Below are 18,567 nucleotides of genomic sequence, written 5' to 3'. Positions count from 1 at the left end.
CCTGTGAGGCACACAAGGAAATCCAAAGCCACAACAATAAAGAAAAAGGAAAAAACGACAACAACTAAAGAAATCCTCCTTGGCTTGTTTTTCCTGGGTGGCCAGGCAAGGTGTGAAAATCCGTATCTCCCTCGGGGCTGGCAGGTGGAAGGTTCTGGGAGGGCTGAGCTCCCTCCTCTCCCACCCGGCTGCACGTCCAGGCTGTTCCTCCCACCCTCTGCCTCCTCCGAGGCCAGCTCCTCGGCCTCTCCGCAGTCAGGCCTCCCCCGCCGTCAGGGGCCAAGGCGGCAGGAAAGGCGCCGCTACCTGCAGCCGCAGGACTCCACCACCATGTCCTCGTACTGCTTGTAGACCACGTTATTGCCCGCGTCGATGTACAGGATGCTGATGGGAGTCAACTTGGTGGGCACACAGCAGCTGGGCGGGGTGGAGCCGGGATCCATGGAGTTCATCAACGTCTGGATGATGGCGTGGTTGGTGGGCTCCAGGTGCGAGCGCAGCGGGAAGTCGCACACGCCTTCGCAGTGGTAGGCCTCGTACTCCAGGGGCGCGATAATCCAGTCGTCCCAGCCCAGCTCCTTGAAGTTCACGTGCAGGGGCTTCTTGCTGCAGCGCAGCCTCGACTTCTTGCCGTGCCGCTTACCGTGGCGGCTGGCGAAGGCTGTGCGCCGCCGCCGGCGGCCGGGCGAGGGCAGCCAAGGCCCGGCGTCCGGGGCGCCCGACGGCGGCGGCCACGACCCCTCGGCGCCGGCGCCGCCGGGGCCCGCGACCTCGGCCGAGCCCAGCTGTTCGCGCATCTCGGCGAACAGGTTCTTGCGCTGGGATCTGGTGAACACGACGAGCAGGGCGCGCTCCTGGGGGGGCCGCACCCTCCGGCCGAAGCCCAGACTCCGCAGGTCCGGGGGCGGCGGCTGCTGGGGCGCCGGCGCGCGTGCCTCGGCCTCCCCGGCTCCCGGCTCGCCCCACGCGGCCCGCAGCTCCAAGCACAGCTGCTTCCAGGGCTGCTGGCGCAGGCCCTGCCACACGTCGAAGACTTCCCAGCCGGCCCGGGGCGCCCCCTGCGGGTCCAGGGTCCGCGCGTCCAGCGGCAGGGGCGACAAGCAGGGGAAGAGCTGCACGTGGAGCCGCCCGGCCGGTGGCCCCCAGGGCGTTGCGGGCTCCTGGCGAAAGAGCCGCAGCTCCGCGCCCACCAGCTCTTCTTTGTCTGAGAGCGTGGACACATCAAACAAATACTTCTGTCTCCGGAGAGGAGTGTGCGAGAGATCGTCTGCGAGATAAAAAATCATTACAGTCAGTTTCACTTAAGGGGGAGATCAGCCCGGTGCTCTGCGGCCGCGCCCGGGAGGAAAAGGGCGGGCAGCGGGGCAGGCCGGCTGGGAGTCCAGCTCGGCCAGCCCGGGGCCTGACCACCCCGGCTCCCCGCCCGGGCCCGTGCGCAGCTAGGGGAGGGGGAGCACCAGGGCAGGCCTCCCCCCCCGCACCACCCCCTCACCCCCCGGTCAGCCCGGGACTCCCAGGGCGGAAGTCGGTGGCTGCTGGAGCGGCGGCTGCGGCGGCGGCCTCCCGGGTTTTCCCCCAGGAGCCTGCGTAACCACTAATGTGCCCTTTGTGGTCGTGGGCCCGGGCCGCGCTTCCCCCAGACCTCCTTTCGGCTGACTGGCTCGTCGTTCTCATCATTCACGTCTCGGTCCAAATGTCGCCTCCTCCGAGAGGCCATCTTCGACCACCCCGATCTAAAGTAGCCTCCCTCGGTCACTATCACAGGACCCGGGTTTATTATCTCACCCCACTTAGCACTATCTACGGTGACCTCGTTTCTATTTGTCTCCTTAGTGGTCTGTCTTTCCCAGCAACACCCTGCCCCGCCTCCACTGGCCCATAGGAGCTAGGACCATGTCCTGTCCGTCCTACGGCAGCCGTGCCTGACCTGGAGTACATGCTGGTCAGTATGTGGAAACTTCCAGAGCAGTTATTCCCACTCTGGGTGCCCCTTATAATCATCCAGAGAATTTAAAAATTACCAGTGCCAGGGCTTGCTTTAACCAATTGAGACAAGGTCTCTGGACAGAGCCTGGGTACTGGGTTTTTGCTAGATTTTGTTTGTTCATTTTGGGTTTTGTTTTTGTTTTTAAGCTCCAAGATGATTTGAAGATGCAGCCCTAGTTAGACCTCCTGGTCTCGGGGAGCGCTGCTGCCCCTTAGACACTTTTGCTGAAGTATTTAGGCCCAGCACAAAGCTGACAGAATGAAGATCTGCTACAGGATTGCTTGCTTGCTTGCTTCCTTTTTCAAATTCACCAACCATTTTAACAACTAACAAAAGAGCAACCAAGCTTTCAGAAGTCTGCTGGGGGTGGGGGTGGGGGTGGGGTGAGGCAAAAGAACACACACACACACACACACACACACACACACACACACACACACACACACACACACACACACACCAGGCAACTATCCATTGAGAAGACCCTGCAGTCAATGAGAAATACATCAGGAGAAAACCTCAAACACACACACAGTGACATTCTCCCCTCCACCCACCCACCCAACTTGAAATCTTGCTTTGGAACTAATCTTTTGAAGATTAAATTTTTGGTTACAAATAAGAAAAAGAAATTTAGGGCACATAATTGGGGGGGGTGCGGGGAATAACAGGCTTTTAAGATCCAAGATGAATTCTTTGGGACCAAGGCAAAACTTCTTTTTTGACGCATTTGTGCATGAAGCCAACCCCACTTCAGTGTGCAAGGCGGAAAGCTAACCAGATTTTCCTGGGCTGCCTTCTCATAAAATATTTACAACCCAGCAAATACAAAAATCCCCAAAGCCCCCAGCTTTCCCCAGAAGCTAGTAAAGTTTGGTTCGATTTCAACAGTAAAAGTGTCACTGGGTCCCGGTCGGACCCTCACTGCCTGTCCGATGTAGCCCCAGGGCACTGGACCTGGAGCCTCAGCCAAACCCAGTCCCCACTCCGGGCTGCCTGCAGGGCAGGCTACCTCACTCTCAGGCACATGTCCCAACCTGAGATGGAGCTGTGGGAAGGGTTAGAGAGGTGAAGAGGGAAAAGCTGCTGGAGGCGGTTGATTTATGGAAGCCAAGACCTTCAAACCGACCAGGGTCACATTAAAATCAGTGGGAACTCAGCACACTTTCTTCTCCTCCTTTAAAGAAACCTGCGTCTGACAACCTTCAGCCACCACCCAGATCTCTGGACCTATTGCCTTAGGCTTCACTTTCTTGCCTCTCATATTTCTCTCTCCCCCAACGAAGGATGTGATGAGAGGGACAAACCGAAGGCATTTGCTGCACCAGCTAAGTATTGTGAGGGCTGACATATTTTTCATCCTTACTTTATCTGCAAGCACAGACCAGTTCTGTGAGGTAGATAGTTCCCATTTTACAGGCGGGAAAACCAAGGTTTGGAGAAATTAAGTTGATTACTGAAGTCTGACAGCTAGTAAGTGGTAAAAGTTGAGATCCAAACTTAAGTCTATTTAATTCCAGAGTTGGAGCATTTAGCCACTAAGCCCCACTGCCCCATTGCCTCTCTAATGGAGTGCAGGTAGTAGAGTTTAAAAGCAACCAGCAATGGCTGGGGTATGAGGGACGGGGGATACCGTCCAAACTACACTCGCAGGCCTTGCTGGGAATAAAACATGGACGCCAGAAGGAAATCATTTCCATCTCTGCTTACATAACTCTTAAGACAGTTTGTCACTGGCTGGAGAGCATAGGAAGGTGTAAAGGGTAATTTATTTCTCTCTCATGAAACATGGAGAAATCAGCCTTCTTTTGTTTTTACTCTTTTTCTAAAAAAGTGGGGGCTAATAATGGTTAGTCTGTACGCCGAGTCACATTTCTCTGGTCCTCAAGAATGGTCAGAACAGAGGAAAGCATCTGTAGAGGGCTCTGCTGATTCTGCAGCCCTGGGATTTCTGATGATCTTTCTAGCAAGACCAGCCAGCTCGTAATCTTTCCAGGGCTCAAGGAAAGAGTGCAAATGGGGACTTCATTCTGTAACCTGCCCCCTTCCCTTTCCATACCAGCTCCATCCCACAGCTTGAGCAGCCACGCCTGCATGACTGTGGACACCCTTGCTCACAGGTCCGGGCTGCCCACGCATGTTTCACTGGTGTCCATACACTCTCTGCAGGACAGACCCAATGAAGCAGCTGCCCGGGCCCTGGAAGGGGGCCCTGGGCTATTTGGGCAAGAGCTCTATGGTTTGGGTACCACAGTAGAGTAGTAGCTCTCAAGGCCACTAAACCTATAAGCGTCCCTAAATCTGCAAGATAAGCATCACATCATACAGCATCACCCTTGTTAGAAATAGAACTTCTCACTTCTCTCAGGCCCCAGGGGGTTGTTGTGGAGCCCAGAATTTGCATTTTTCTCAGTTCCCAGGTAATGCTGATTCTGCTGGTCTGGGATCCCACTTTAAGAATCACTAATTGAGATGAGCATGTTCCCTTGGCTCTTTAGATTTCCCCATTTCCCCACCTTGTGGATCAGGAGCCACTGGGGGCCGGGCAAAACAGCGTCCTCCAAAGCACAGGACCCAGGGCAGGGTCTAAGGTGGTACTCACCAGAACCAAGTCACTATTTCTCTCAGCTCCTTTTTGCCCCCACCCCACAGCCACCCCCACATTTTTTTTTTACTCTTTCTGCCACATGTACTCTCACTGGGTCTCCAGAACCTCTAACCCCTTAACAGAGGGTCCAAGAAGGTGGCAACTCTGCACAGCTCTCCTACCGACTACATTCCCCACCTGTCTGGACCTGCTCTGGAGCCATGAATCACAGAAATAGCCCAGAGGAGGCATCCGACCTGGGGAGTGCACACACCACCAGCCCCTGTGACCCTGAAGACACTTTGCCTGCTGACCTGGCATCAAAAAGCCTGGCCCTGCCACCATGGCCACCTGTGGGTGGGAAGCCAGTCCTTCACATTCCCTTCCACAGCCTCCTCTCCCATTAAGTCCTGTGTAAATGAGGGCTGAAGTCCTTTATAAATTGGGGCCGATAGCACCAAATGACCCTCTCTCCCATCCCCCTCCCTAGAAACATGCACTTTTCATTCCGTCTGTGGCACTTTTTTTTTTTTTTTTTAACAACTTGGAAGTGAATCCTAAGCTTTAGGCCTTTAAATTGAAATCAATCAGTAATAAATCATGGGAGTTTTTACTTTGCTTTTAATTTGCATGGACCTGGTTTGTTACAGCTTGGCTCAAACCCAGTTAACTCAGCGTTTGCTGTGTATTAGACGGAGGTACAGACCTTTCAAGTTACAATTGCTGAATTTGTGCTTATCAATTTTCCCAGGTGGGTGGATAGAGGAAGGAAGGGAAGGAGAGGAGAAGGAAGGAACAAACCGTCTGCATATTTGAAGAAAAGTCTTCATAAATAGGTCAGCCTTTTTTGAATTAAGAGCAAGTTGGTAAAAGGCTGAGGTGAGGAGACCTCAAACATGCACATCTGGTATGGGATTTGATAAACAATTTTTAAAAAGACGCAAATGAGGACACGGGGAAAAAGAACTAATCACTTGCAAGGCAGGGACTATAACACCCATTTTAAATGAGAAAATTGGCCTAGGAAGGTAAAGTCATCAGTGCAGGTCGAAGCCTCAGTGCTTGGCTGGAGGAAGCTAAGAAACACACCAGATCAGAAAGGAAAGGATGCTCAGGGCACCAAAGACCAGACACCCGGGAACCTGAGCCCCAGGAGGGCAGCCTCAGCGAGAGACGCGCAGCGGCAGGGAATGTGTCTTGAGGGTCCCCCAGGGCTGTTCCTGCTGGGGCCAGCTCAGCTGGGCCACCCTGCTGAGGGTTTCCAAAAACCCGCAGCTTTATTTGGTTTGGGGCGGGAAGGGCCCGCACTGCATTTTTTCCAAGACATCTCTGAGATATGTAGGCTGCTTGAGATCCCTCTTCAGAGTCCTTGCGGGATTTTCTGTCACTCGTCGCGCCGAGGGTGCCCCCGCGGCCCCAGCTCTCTCAGAGAGCTCCTCCGTGCGCGTCGGGCTCCCATCCTTTGAATGGCCAAGCCTCTGGCAGGCCCGTACCCGCCTCTACCCGCCACCCCGCCACGCGTCCCGCCCCACGTCCTCCGAAGGCGCAGATCTAGGGGTGCGACTAGGCGGTGGCTCAGAGAGCCAAGATGATAGTGGGCTTTCCCACGCCCACTTCCCTAGGTGGAGGGATGGGAGGGGCGGGATCGGCACCCATCTTTACAAAGAAAACTCCAGATGTCTTTGCAGTTAAGCCTTTCCCCCAACCCCCGTCATTTTCGAGCCAACAGCAGCACTGAGCGCTTCTGGGGCGCGCCTTTGCGGCAGGCACGTGCTCAGGGCTTTGATGGGCTCTGTCCCTGAATCCTCACCGCGGGGTGTGAGGCCCGTTCTACCGTTACACTCATTTATAGATGAGGAAACTGGGGTTCTGCGAGGTATCTTCACTTGCCCAATGTCCTGCAGCTAGTGAAGGGCAAGATCTGAAGGTCCTAATTCCTACGCCCTCCGACCTGCGGCCACGCCCCCTTCCACGGCTCTGATTGGGCGGTGGTGCAAAGAGGGAGGGAGGACACGCGACACACATTCATCACCGGTGCCATCAACTCCCGGCGAACTGGGTTCCCCCGGGATCTTCTTTTTTCTTCCTTTACTAGAAGGAAGAAGATCTCCACGCAGGGATTTCATGGCTAGATTTGGAGTCGCTTGTTCCCTAGATCACTCAGCTTCAACACTGCCCTGAGGTGCCAAAGTCTACAGGTTGGAAATAGAGTCCGCTGTACAAGGTGAGTAAAAATGAGCCACCAGCCCTCTCCCCTGGGGTGTGAAGGCCTCTGAGTACTTCGTGCTCCAACGATTACCCTCTCCTGGGACACAGTAATAACCTAAGCCTCCCCCTGTATTCTTGTCCTGAGTCCTGGCTCTGTTGAGATCTGTTGCAAACTGCTGAGCTTACTAAGCATCCTCACTGAAAGGCAGATTCAGGAGGCAGTCCACACAATTCAGCCTCTACTGGGTGCTCTGGCTTGACCATCCAGAATAAAAATCGTAATAGCAAACACTGGTGTAGCAATTACCATCTGCTATGCATAATCTAAATTCTCATAACTCACTTAAGCCTCAAAACTAACTATGGAAAAGAAAAGGATATCATTACTATGCTCATGTTATGGACCAGAAAACTTAAAATACAGATTGTTGAATAGTAACTTGCCCAAGATACGAAGGGGTAGACATGGCAGTCTGGCTCCAGTATCTGTGCCACCACCCTGGACATCCCAGCCCTTGAACTCTGTGTTTGGCGGAAACCCTGAGAAGGCTCCTGCTCTTTCATGCAGCCCATGCTTGGGGGAAGGGCATCAATCTCTGGTCTCCTAGAGTAAATCACTTCCTAAACAGCAGAACTGAAGGGATGTTAACAACTGGAGTTTTGAACGAGAACTTACAGGGAAACAATTCTCTCACCTACAAAATGAAGATAACACCAGCTCACAGAGTCACTGAAGGAGGGGTAGCAAATGAGAGAAAGAGTAGGAAAGATATTTATCTGAAGACATGTGCAAATATTGGTTACTACTGACAACATGGAATTAGCACAGGAATGTAGAGTCTAAGAGACATAGATTTGAAACCTGATCTGTGACTTATTGGCTGGGTGACCCTGGATACTCTAGGTCACATAATCTCTCCCAGACTCATATGCCTCATCTGTAAAATGGGAGAACCATCCCCCACTTTGCAGAGTCATTGTAAAGGTCAGAGTCAAGGTACCCATGGCCGGTTGTGCATGACACACAGAAGCGCCCAGCGAATGCAGTCAATATCGCTCTAACTGCCTACATCCAGGTAGGCAGAAGATGCACCTATACTCCTCTTGGCCTTCTTTGAGGAGAGGCAATCCACTTATTTCGGAAGGACTTCCAGAAGTGAATGAAGGAAAGGCGCTGGGCAGAGGGGTAAAGAGAGAAGCAAGGACTTCCAGTTCCTATTCATCTGAGGTCCAGGGAAGTGTAAGGCCCACAGGGGTTGTGGCCTCACCCCCATCACATGGATCCATCTCAGTGCCCCTGTGTCATTATGTCATCCACTACTGAGGTCTCTCGCACAACTTCCAGGTGAACAACGAACCTCCAGCCAGAACCTCATCAAGGATAGGTCCCTCCCAGCAGGTTCCCTCCTCTGTGGGCTCAGGGCCAGCGCTAGCCCAGATGCTAATCCATTTGGCTCCCTGGCTGGGCAGATGCAGCCCTGAGAGGCCTGGTGGTTGGTCTCCTTGCCCCACTCCTCACCTCCCACTGTGGAGCCCTTTTGGGAGGGAGGAGGCACGATCTGTCCACAGAGCCAATCTGGGGTGGGGATGAAGGTGACATTCCGGATGTTTTTCACCCGCAAAGGGCCAGGCACATTTGGCGGGGAGATGGGCTGTAGCAATGAATGGCTCCTGAGGCTGAGTGCAGGGCCCAGATGCAGAGCAAGTCGCCTGAGAAAGCCCAGTCAGTGGGCAGGTGTGTGTCTCCTCACCACACACGCACCCGCCCAGCTTCTCTCTGGATCTCTTGGGTTCCTGTGTTTTCTCCAATAGCGTGCCCTGCGTTTCTCAGCTTCTTTCCTCCTTTCAAAGATCAGAGAGGCCCAAGGCGGGTCCTCCACGGAATCTGGAGAGGCTTTTCTAGTCTTTCTCCCAAGCCTGGCAGACGGCGCCCTCCTCCCTGCAAGAAGCCTGGGGCTTGTGAACCCCACAGGATTAAGCAGGCCTGGTGGCCTGCCTGGATCCCACAGAGAAATCCCAGTGTTAGTGCACCACGCTCTGGCCCAGCCAGAGGCAAATGAGTGAGGGTGGGAGGGGAGGGAAGGAGAACCCCAGATGCCACCCAACGGAAGGCAAATTTCGGGGGCCCTCCTAGCCTCAGCACAGCCTTCTGTGGCAATAAGGCCAGGTTCTGGCGGGAGACGAGGACCAGCCCTCTCCCCTGAGCACTGGACACTGCGCAACCCCAACAGGACTCCCAAGGCGCTTCAAGGAGATTCTTTTGTTTCTCTAAGATGAAATGGATTCCTTGTAAAGTGGGGTCCAAGAACTTAGTGCGAAACCTCGTGGCCACGCGTTCTTGAGAGGGGTTCAAGAACCAGTGATTCGAAGCCGAGATCAAGAACACTTCACGGGGCTCTCTTTTCAGGGCAGTCTCACCCGGGGCTTCCAGAATCTGAATTTGACACCACTGCAGATGAAATCCAAACGGAAGCCCGGTACTATTGCCACAAGCTGTACCCTTCTCTCCCCACCTTTCCGCCGGGTCCCCATGTCCTCCGAAGGTCACTACCCTTCCCTTGGAGCTCTGCGTGCAGGGCCCGGACCGGGTGATGTGCCAGGGGCCGCCCTCGCTGCACTGCGGACCAGCAGGGTCACTGGGAGCCCACTGGAGCCACACAGGCCCAGGGTTGGAGGGAAGGAGGAAATGCTGCTGCGAAGCAGCCTTCAGGGGTGGAATACGAGCAGGCCTTTCGACTAGAGAGTTTCGAGATCAAAAGTAGAAGAAAAGGTTCCCGTTTTATTTGGTTTCTCCTCCCCGACCAGTTCTCGGGTTTGCAGGTGGGGAGAGGGGTTCAAATTGGCATGTTGTGTGGACAGGAAGGGACTTGAGTGCCCAGGGCTCCTGCGCAGGAGAAACCTCAATGGTGAGCTCTTGAAAGTTTTGGGCCGGGCGCGGCTTCTGAAGGAGGGGTAGTGGAAACTCTGCTCCACTGCGCTCACCTTGGGCTGACTTCCGAACTAACGTCGCAGCAGAATGAGATTCGCGGTGGCAGCTGTGGACCATCGTCTAACATTCAATTTCCCTCCCCACGGGGCGCGGGAGCCACAGTCTACTGGGAAGTGGGATGAGGGCTGGACCGAGGTGCCTGGAAGCCAGATTTGCAAAGCAGGCGCACGGATTTTCTTTGGTTCCTACGTTCTTCAGGGAGGGCAGGGGGGCGTGTAAACCACCGGGATCCCAAAGCCAACCCTCCGCGCTGCTCCTGCCCCCACTTTCTGCTCGGCTCGGTCAGCTAAACCGCTTCCGACTGGGCCAGAGGCCCGCCCTTCTCCTCTCCAGCACGCCCACTACCGCGTCCCTAAGCCGAACTCCGCCCCCAGACCCCCGGGCCGCTGGCGGCGCGGCGCGCGCATCTTCTGGAAAGCTGGACAGTGCGGCCGGGCGCCTGCAGCGGCTCACGCCACGCCGACCCAACCCTCGGCCCCCAGCAGCGCTAATGGACTGTCCTGGAAGGCAGAGAACAGCAACCCTGGAACCCATTAGGCCGACGAGGACCTATTTAATTCCTATAAACAGAAGACACCACTTAACCGCCATTGAGCTTAAAAATAAACAGCCAGGGCTTTAAGAGAGGCGGGGGTAGGGCGGGGAGGGGCGGGCAGGGAGGCGGTTGGTGCCAAGCAACGAAAGGACGCGGAGGACCCACGTTCCCGCTAACCACACCTCGCGGCCTCGGCTGGGATACGGTCCCCGGGTCCAGAGAGCAGCGTTTGCCCAGGGTTATTCCATACCCGAGGATTTATTGAACTAATGCCCTTCACTTTACTTAAGAGCCCCCCGGGATTATTGTTGATGCGCTCTGCATCGCTTACTGCTCGCAGCAGTCCTGCCAGGAAACCGTTTTCGTTCTGTCCTATCTCTACCATAACATCTTTCTCCCACCTCTGCGTCCCCTTCTCTTCTCCTTCCCCTGTCGCCGCCCCAGGAAAACGGCACCAATTGCAAGGAGGCGTGCCGCCAGAACCCGGAGAACTCCGACTGGGAAAAAACCCGGTTGCGTTAGGACCACCTCCTGTGCAACGCCCGCGTTCCCTTCGGGTCCAGGCGGCGCGCAAACTCGCAGGTCGCGAGGGGGAGGTTTCATGTCTTCATTCAGTTTGCGGAACGAGGGATTCTCAAGGCCTGCCGTGGGCTGTGGTTTAGGTAATTTTTGTTTTGTTTTGTTTTGTTTTGTTTTAATGTGGAGAAAAGACAAGGATGTTTGAGCACGTTTTTCGATCCCCTCCCCCACTGGCAACTCTACCGCGCAAACTCCCAGAGCCCAAGCGCCTCCCGCGCTGGGGAAAACGTTCGGAGTCCTTTTCAAATTAGCCTCCCCTGCAGAGGAAGCTCGCCCTGGATTCTGGCCCCACTTGCACTTTCGCTGCAGAAGGTACTAGGTGTTCTTAACTTACTTGCTAAGGTGGCCCTTGTAAGAGTCTTGTAAGGCAACCCTTAAGACCTTAGGGATGGGGGTGACAGTAACTGATACTTAACAACAAGCCAATGGCTAAGGCGTTTGTGGTTTGTGGCCTTTAAAATGTTTTAATCATTGCAACCAGAAGAGAAGAACAAACTCCTTCTTTAAGGCTTCCTTCCGTCACCCCAGGCCTTTTTCCGGGACCTTCCAGTCCACAGGCCTGATAGAAGATCATGAACCTGGACAGCAATGCAAACCCCACGCCGGCGCGCACGCGGGCGCGCTCTCACACGCACACTTGAATGCTCAGCAATCCTTTTCCAAGGCTGTTCCCTCTTTCCGGGGAAATAAAGCCTAGATTGGAACCTTCTGCCGGCTTCCTCACTTGGCCGTCTGGTCTGCATTAGTGTTTTTATAAGGGACTCAAACAAATCGAATACAAGGTCACCAAATAATTAACAGTTGTGAATTCCCTCCGTCCCCATTAAAATACTTCCCTGCTTATATTTCATTTTCCGTTTGCCAACGACAACAGGGTCGGGGCAAAAGCGCTGCTGCGTTGATTACGCCACTCTGCGGCCCAGGTCCACCCAGAAACTCGCTGTTTTGCATAAACATGCTGTCCCAGACGAACTTCAATCGCGAGGGAGCTCTGCAGCTCTTAGAATACCCTCCCCGCAGCACGGCTAGCCCAGTTGTCCTGCCCTGCCCCCAGATAATCGCGACCCAGAAGGTAAACCAAGAAGCCAACAATGGGCGGTGGCAAACTTTTCAGCGATTCATTTCTAGGGTGTCAAGTTTCGATGTTCCGATATTCCGATCTCGTTTTTGGTTTTTATCTGTTCCCTACTGCCTCCTTTCTGAAAAGGCTATTCTAACAACAATAACCAGAAAAAAAAAAATTTAGGAGTCTTCTTATTTCCAAATCATCTGGAAACCGAACTCGCAGCAGTATTCCTAGACTCATTTGGTTTCTTCCCAAACCAAGGGGGAGGTTTCTTCCCCCCCTTGTTGGAATTATGTGGCACTTCTCACTCCATAAACGGAAAGTCTGAGGTTTGTTTCTCTCTTTCTCTCCCCCTCTATCTCTCAGCCACGTTGAATTCACAGAAGTTCCAATTGTCTGCCTTTCTCAGGCCCCAGGGTTGGGGCCCTAGGGCTCCAGTACCAGTGGCCTTTTAATGGTTCCACCATGTGCTAACTGTAATTTCTCTATATCCAACCTGATCCATTCTGATCTTATAACTGCACCAACACACACCTGCACACACTTTCCATCTTTGTGGATTCAAAATCATTTTAAGAGAACAATATGGAGGAATATTTAAAGATCAGGGATAGCATGGTTTGTGCCTTTCCAGAGAGCACAAAGAGGAAGCAAAGCACAGCACGGATTCCGACCCTCAAATCCAAAGTTCCACTCCAACTCCAAACTGGATCTTAAGAAATCACAGAAGAATATTAGACCAGATGGGAAATCTGCCCATTTTTTTTTTTTAACTTCTGCTTCCTGCCACCATCCTTAGAAACCTCTTTCACCCTTTACCCTACCCGTGTAGTGCCATAGTTAAGCATGCAGGATCTAGAATTGGATATGTGCTTCGCCCCTCTGTATGACCTTAAGCAACTTGCTTAACTTAACCTCTTTGTCTTCCTTAATTCACCTGTAAAACAGTGATTATAGCACTTTCCCCAGGGGTGGTTGTTAGAATTAAATGAAATAATTCAGGTAACAGATTTTAGCACAGTACTTGGTATGCAGTAAATGCTCAATATATGTTGGTTAGTATTTACTCCTGGATGTTTGGAGAGCAAATCGAAAGGAGGGACATTTAGAAAATAAAACTTGCAGTAAGGTCTCCTCTTTGGGTGTGTGTGGGGGGGAAGGTGGCAAGGGTGAGGTAATAGAGAATGTGCTATCTTTATAGACGCAAAGCGCTCTTCAATCACTTCCGACTAATTTTTAACCCTGCTTGCCCACTCTTAATCTCAAGCCTGAGGGGTAACTTTTGAGCTTCTGGGGTTCCCGGGCGAGGAAGGCTATTTACAAATATTGTACGTGAGCAAGGAGTTCATGCCTCCTGAACAGGCTTCAGAATTCCTTCCATTTTCTTTGCTCCTCCCCCTGAGGGTCCCCCGCTCCGCCAAGCCAAGCCTGCCGCACTCGACGGCGATTTAAACATCCCCGAGGCAAGGCGCCAAGTCCTCGCGGCTGGCCCAGCTCTCGGCTGGCCGCGGCTCTTTCCTCCTTGCCCCGCCATCCACGGGGTGGGGGAGGGGATGTAGGCGGGTTTGGCGCGGTTCAGAGTCCCCACGTGAGAGGGGCGGAAGTCCTCGCGGGGAGCCGGGGATGCGCGGCTGGCGGGTCCCTTCCATCACGGGAGACTAGACACCGTTTGATGTGTTATGACATGAACCCTCAATTAGATCGCTGAGTTGAAACACTCCAATCAGGGGCCCGATGCTAAGCAAGCCCCGGAAGGTCCAGCCCGAGGTCACCGCCGGTGACACATCAAATCAAAATCAGTGAGAGGGAAAGTGAGGCTTTCCCTTTATCAAGCTGGCGCTGTAGCCCGCAACACACCCCCTCCTCTGCGCGCCCCCTCCTGCCTTGGGCTCCGTACTCCTTCACCCCCGAGCGGCGTGCGGCGAGCCGCACAGCCTTCCCAGCCAACTGACTGCCCTTCTTCGCGTTTGCTGGGAACCTGAGAGCGTGGAGGAGACCGTGCCTTCGAAGCTGCGGTCCAAGTGGTCACTCCGCGTCTCCTCCGGCTGGGGACCGCGTTCCAGAGTTGAAGCCGACGTCTGGATCTTGGTCCGGCTAGCCTGGAGACCTTGGCTCGGCAACAGAGGTCCCCTGGGCCTGGGCTCGCAGCCAGTCCCTTTCCCTACCTCCGGCGCCCGGGGACGCCCAGAGCGGTGCGGGGGGAGAGGATGCAGCGCCCGCAAGGGTGAAGCGAGCCCGCGTCTGCGCGGGACCTGAACCCCCCAGAGACCTCCCACTCCTGCCTGCACGCCCCAGGCTTCGGTAGACACCTCCGAACAGCCTGCAGTGTCTCTTGGTCCCGTGCCAAACTCGCAGGGCGAAGCTTACGAGTTAGGGGTGCCTGCTTGGGGGAGGGGCGGAGATTCTTGCCACTTCCTTTGGGGAAAAGAAAACTTGCGCCCAACCGCCCGCCAGCCTGGGCCTCCGGGATTCCTTCCCCTGGGGAAAGGCCTCTTGAGCTATTTTCTCTGAGCTTCCTTAGTGTCTCCACTAGGGATGTGCAGGGTAGTCTTTGACTAGAGGAGTAGAGAAGACGGACGGTAAAGACGATTTGGAGGAAGGGAGACAACCGAGGCAGGGCAAAGACTGGTGGGGGGAGGGGGGGCGAGCTGCGCTGGCAGCACGGAGGTTAGGGATGCAGTTGCAGCGCTACGAAGAAGCCGTGTGTATCTGCAAAGGTGACTTTAGTAGTCCTAAAATCACCATAAAATAGCAGGCGTTAATTTGCCGCCCGGACCTTTCAGCAGCTCATGAACCTCTCTGACCTCGGCTGCAGCGGCGAACCGAGCGTGGGCAGGAACCCTGGCCCACAAGGAAGGTGGCTACAAGCGTGGAGGCTGGGGTCTGAAGCTCGGGAAGAGCCCGGGGCTTGGGGGCCTGGGGGCTCTTAGCCTCCTCCGAAAAGCTCCGTGGACGAGCGTGTACTCACGGCAGGCGGGGAGGGAGCAGCCCCGTCTGCCTGAACCCTGGCGCTCGCGGGTTCCCGAGCCACCCCACTTTCATTGACCTGGAAGTGGGAGGAAGTGGGAGGCGGGGAAGTGGTCAAAGCCGCGAACCTAAGTCTCTATCCTTAATCTTTTTTTTTTTTTTTTAAATCTTCTCCTTCCTTTCTTCACGTCCCCTTCCTCCCCTTTCCCTTTTCTTTCCTTCATCTCCCTTCCTTTCCTGTCTCCTTCCACGTTATTGTCTCCCCTCTTTAGGAGCTGAGTTCCTGGCGCCTGTGGATTCCTCCTCAGTTTCTGGGACCAAGAGGAGCTCGAGGTTCTCTCGGAGGCACTCACCGCGCGGACGAACGCGGGTGGCAAGGCGTGGGTGCAGGAGTTTCCGAAGGCGCCCACTCTTGCACCCACGCCCTCAGAGGGGACCAGGGACAGGGACCCTGGGAGCTCAGAGAGAGGAGCGATGCCTGGCTGGAAAGGTGGATGTGCATATCCATGCACCCATATGAATTAAGTACCAACAAATCCCTAGACTTAGTTGCCCTGCCCCTGCCTTAGCAGAAACTACTCGCTGGCGGTCTCGCAGCGGTGAGCGCGCTGGAGGAGCAAAAAACGCCCGAGGGCGCGGGGCTCCTGCCGGGCTGATGATCCCCACATCCAGTGCAGGGAAGGGCTGAGAACCCGTGCAGCGGCTGGGTCAGGGCATTGCCCAATGCAGTTCGCGGACTTGTTCCTCGGACCGCAGGACTCGCATCTGCCGGCTTTTCCCCCACCCCGATCGGATGGGAGCTCGGGACTTTCCAACGCTCACTCATGCCCCATGTCCCCCCCCCCCCCCCCCGCCCCGGCCCGGTCGGCCACGGCAGCTCAGGCCTTGTACCGCGCTCCGCGCACAACCCGAGACCCCGTGGCAAGTGTGCCCTCAGTCCCCGCCGCGGCCCCTCTCCAGACCCAGTCATTTGTCTGCCACCTCCCGTCCTCCACGCTTCCTCCACCAGCCACCAGACGAGCGGCCACCGAGCTGCTTTCTGCAAAAGACAAGAGAAAGAAGGAAGGAAGGAAGAGAGAAAGGAAGGAAAGGAAAGAAGGAAGCGAGGAAGGGAGGATTGCAAACTGGAATAAAATCTGCAGCCGCATTCAGAAACTTACTGCGCTTGAGAAAAACAATTTAAGAAAAGAAAGGGGGAGGTGTCCAGAGCAGGAAGGGAATTCACAAATGTAGCCTCCTGCCAGAGCCGGAGCAGCGCCGTGGCTGCGGAGCTCCAGCGAGAGAGGCGTGGGGCATCTTCTTTGCCACTTACCTAGTCCCCTGTCTACAAAGCTAGTGATCGTATTAGCCGACTTGGAAGACTGGAAAAAGCTGGCATTGATGCCCAGCTTCTCGGCGATGGAGTAAGTCCTGTAAATTGACAGCATGTACTCGTGGGGCACCACGCGCGGGCCCCTGCCGGGAGGCTCCTGCCCTTGGGGCTGCTGCGGCGGCCGCCGCCGGGGCTCGTCCTGTGGCCGCGGTCGTGGCTCTTGGCGCTCCAGGGGCGCCCGGGCCGTGGTACTGTCTCGTGGCGCCCGCGGCATCTTCCCTTCCTTGCGACTTCGCATTCCCTTGGCAGAGCCCAGCTCCGCGGACGACGAGGAGGAGGAGATGGAAGCCTGCTGGAAACCGGGCAAATCCCACAGGAAACTGATGAGGAAGACGGCCGACAGCAGGACTCTAGGAGTATCCATGGCGAGCGAGTGGCAGCGTCTCCCGGAGAGGCGGCGGCGCAGGGCGCGAGGGGCACGGAGCGGCTGGACAGCGGCCGGGGCCCGGCTCCTCGCGCGGACTCCGAGTGCAAGGAGCCGGGTCCCAGCCACACAAACTCCGGCCCTGCCACGCCCCCTCCCGCCCCTCGCCGGGAGGGGAGGGGAGGGGAAGGAGGGGAGGGGAGGGGAGAGGAGGGGAGGGGAGGGGAGAGGAGGGGAGGGGAGGGGAGAGGAGGGGAGCGGAGGGTGGGAGGAGAGGCGGGTGGTGCGGCCAGGAGGTGTAGGGGAGAGGGGCCGCCGTGTGTCGGTGTGGCTGGGAGGCGCAGCGCCCCCGCGGGACGCGCGCGGGGTTGCCGGGCGGCGTGCGCAGAGCGGGCCCAGAGCGCTGGGCGGGGGAAGGCGGGCGCGGTAGCCCGGCGGCGGGGAGGCCGGGAGCATCCACAGCGCCAGAGTCCCCCGAGCACTGTCCGAAGCTCGGTCCCCCCGGGGCGCCGCGCGGGCCCTAGGGCCTCGCCGGTCGCCTCCACTGTCCGGGGAGCGTGCAGCCCGGGAGGAGGGAAGGGGCGGCGGCGTCCCCCAGAGACGGCTCCCGGCCGGCGCCTCTGCAGCGGACTGCGCTCTGACTCCGGGTGGCCGTGGTACCGTCTTTCCTCGGCCCCAACCTCCAGGCCGGCCGTTCACTGCCTTCAGGGGCCAGCCCGGGGCCAGCGAAGCCTCGCCGCGTCCCAGGCGCAGGGCCCAGCCCCGAACAGCCCCATTCTCTCGGTGGGGTACCGCTCTCCACAAAGACAGGGCGTCTGTTCCCGACCCTCGAGGTCAGGCAAAGGCCACGAGTCTTTAGAGTCTGGATGGATGCTAAAAGCTGCCGCGCTCTACTGCAGGCCCCAGCCTCTCTTCTCGCAGTCCCCAGCCTCTTCTGACGCTGGCTTTAGCCGGTTCTTTTCTCCTCGGTCTGCTCCCCGGGTCCTCTTTCCTCTCGCGGCCTGGCCCCCGCCTCCACGGCATCCCCATTTTCTTTCTCTTCTTGCCCTCCCGCCTTCAATCCTTTCTCCTTCCCTAAGTTCCTTCTGCATTCCAATCCCCCTTTCCCCAGCCTGCTTTTCTTCGCACATTGCCCTCCCATCTCTGCCCTCCCACCCTCTCCCCCCGCGGCCTACCCCTCCTCTTTCAGTGGACCCCTCCCTTTGCAGCTCTTCCCCAATCTGTTTCTCTTCAGCCCAGCCTCGCCCCATCACGAGTTTCCTTTATCTGTCCCCAGATTCCCCGTGCGTGTCTTCCCCGCCCACTGCCTCGTTCACTCCCGGGCCTGAGCGCTGGAAGTCAAGGCGGAGGGCCGCTTCTCTCCCACAGTGCTCTGTGCCCTGGAATGCTAGGGACGTAGAGTCTCCTTGTGCATTTATTGGGTGTCCCGCCACCAACCGCAAAATGCTCTCCTTTCGTCTCCCTACAGCTCTGTGAGGTTGGCCTTACTATTTTCACTTTCACAGATTTAAAAAATGAGACAGACAGGGGATGAGTGACTTTTCCAATGACACTCAGCCCAGAGGACATGCAGCCAGGGACAGAACCCACAGCCAGGACCCCAAATCCAGGGTTCCCATTCCAGCATAGAAGAATTGCTCACCCACCCAGTGTCTCTCATTCTTTTTTTTTATATTTTATTTATTTATTTGTTTATTTCTTTATTTATTTGACAGACAGACAGAGAGCACAAGTAGGCAGAGGGGCAGGCAGTGGGAGAGGGAGAAGCAGGCTCCCCGCTGAGCAGGGAGCCCTAGGTGAGGCTCCATCCCAGGACCCCGGGATCATGACCTGAGCTGAAGGCAGAGGCTTAACCAACTGAGCCACCCAGGCGCCCCAGTATCTCTCATTCTTGACTTTTTCTTTTCTTTATG

At 56.0% G+C, this 18,567-nt stretch overlaps 1 protein-coding gene across 1 annotated transcript; it reads right to left on the bottom strand.

Annotated features, from left to right (window-relative positions):
• Window positions 1–302: 302 nt before the first annotated feature.
• Window positions 303–16,654, bottom strand: GDF6 (growth differentiation factor 6). Its single transcript, XM_036096126.2, has 2 exons — window positions 16,231–16,654; window positions 303–1,267 (listed from the first exon to the last, which is right to left on the bottom strand). The coding sequence occupies exons 1-2, from the start codon at window positions 16,652–16,654 to the stop codon at window positions 303–305; spliced, it is 1,389 nt and encodes a 462-aa protein (XP_035952019.1).
• Window positions 16,655–18,567: the final 1,913 nt, after the last annotated feature.

This window comes from Halichoerus grypus, chromosome 5 (genome assembly GCF_964656455.1).
Source record: "Halichoerus grypus chromosome 5, mHalGry1.hap1.1, whole genome shotgun sequence".
Taxonomy (NCBI): domain Eukaryota; kingdom Metazoa; phylum Chordata; class Mammalia; order Carnivora; family Phocidae; genus Halichoerus; species Halichoerus grypus.
Note: the sequence above shows the minus strand (reverse complement) of the source record. Positions and strands in the feature narration are given on the sequence as shown.

What these genes read in the sequence shown, in the direction of transcription:
- GDF6 (XM_036096126.2), bottom strand. Translation starts at nt 16,654, where the DNA reads ATGGATACTCCTAGAGTCCTGCTGTCGGCCGTCTTCCTCATCAGTTTC. An exon ending in CTTTGTAGACAGGGGACTAG is followed by an intron (nt 1,268 to 16,230) that starts GTAAGTGGCAAA and finishes TTTATCTCGCAG; the next exon opens with ACGATCTCTCGCACACTCCT.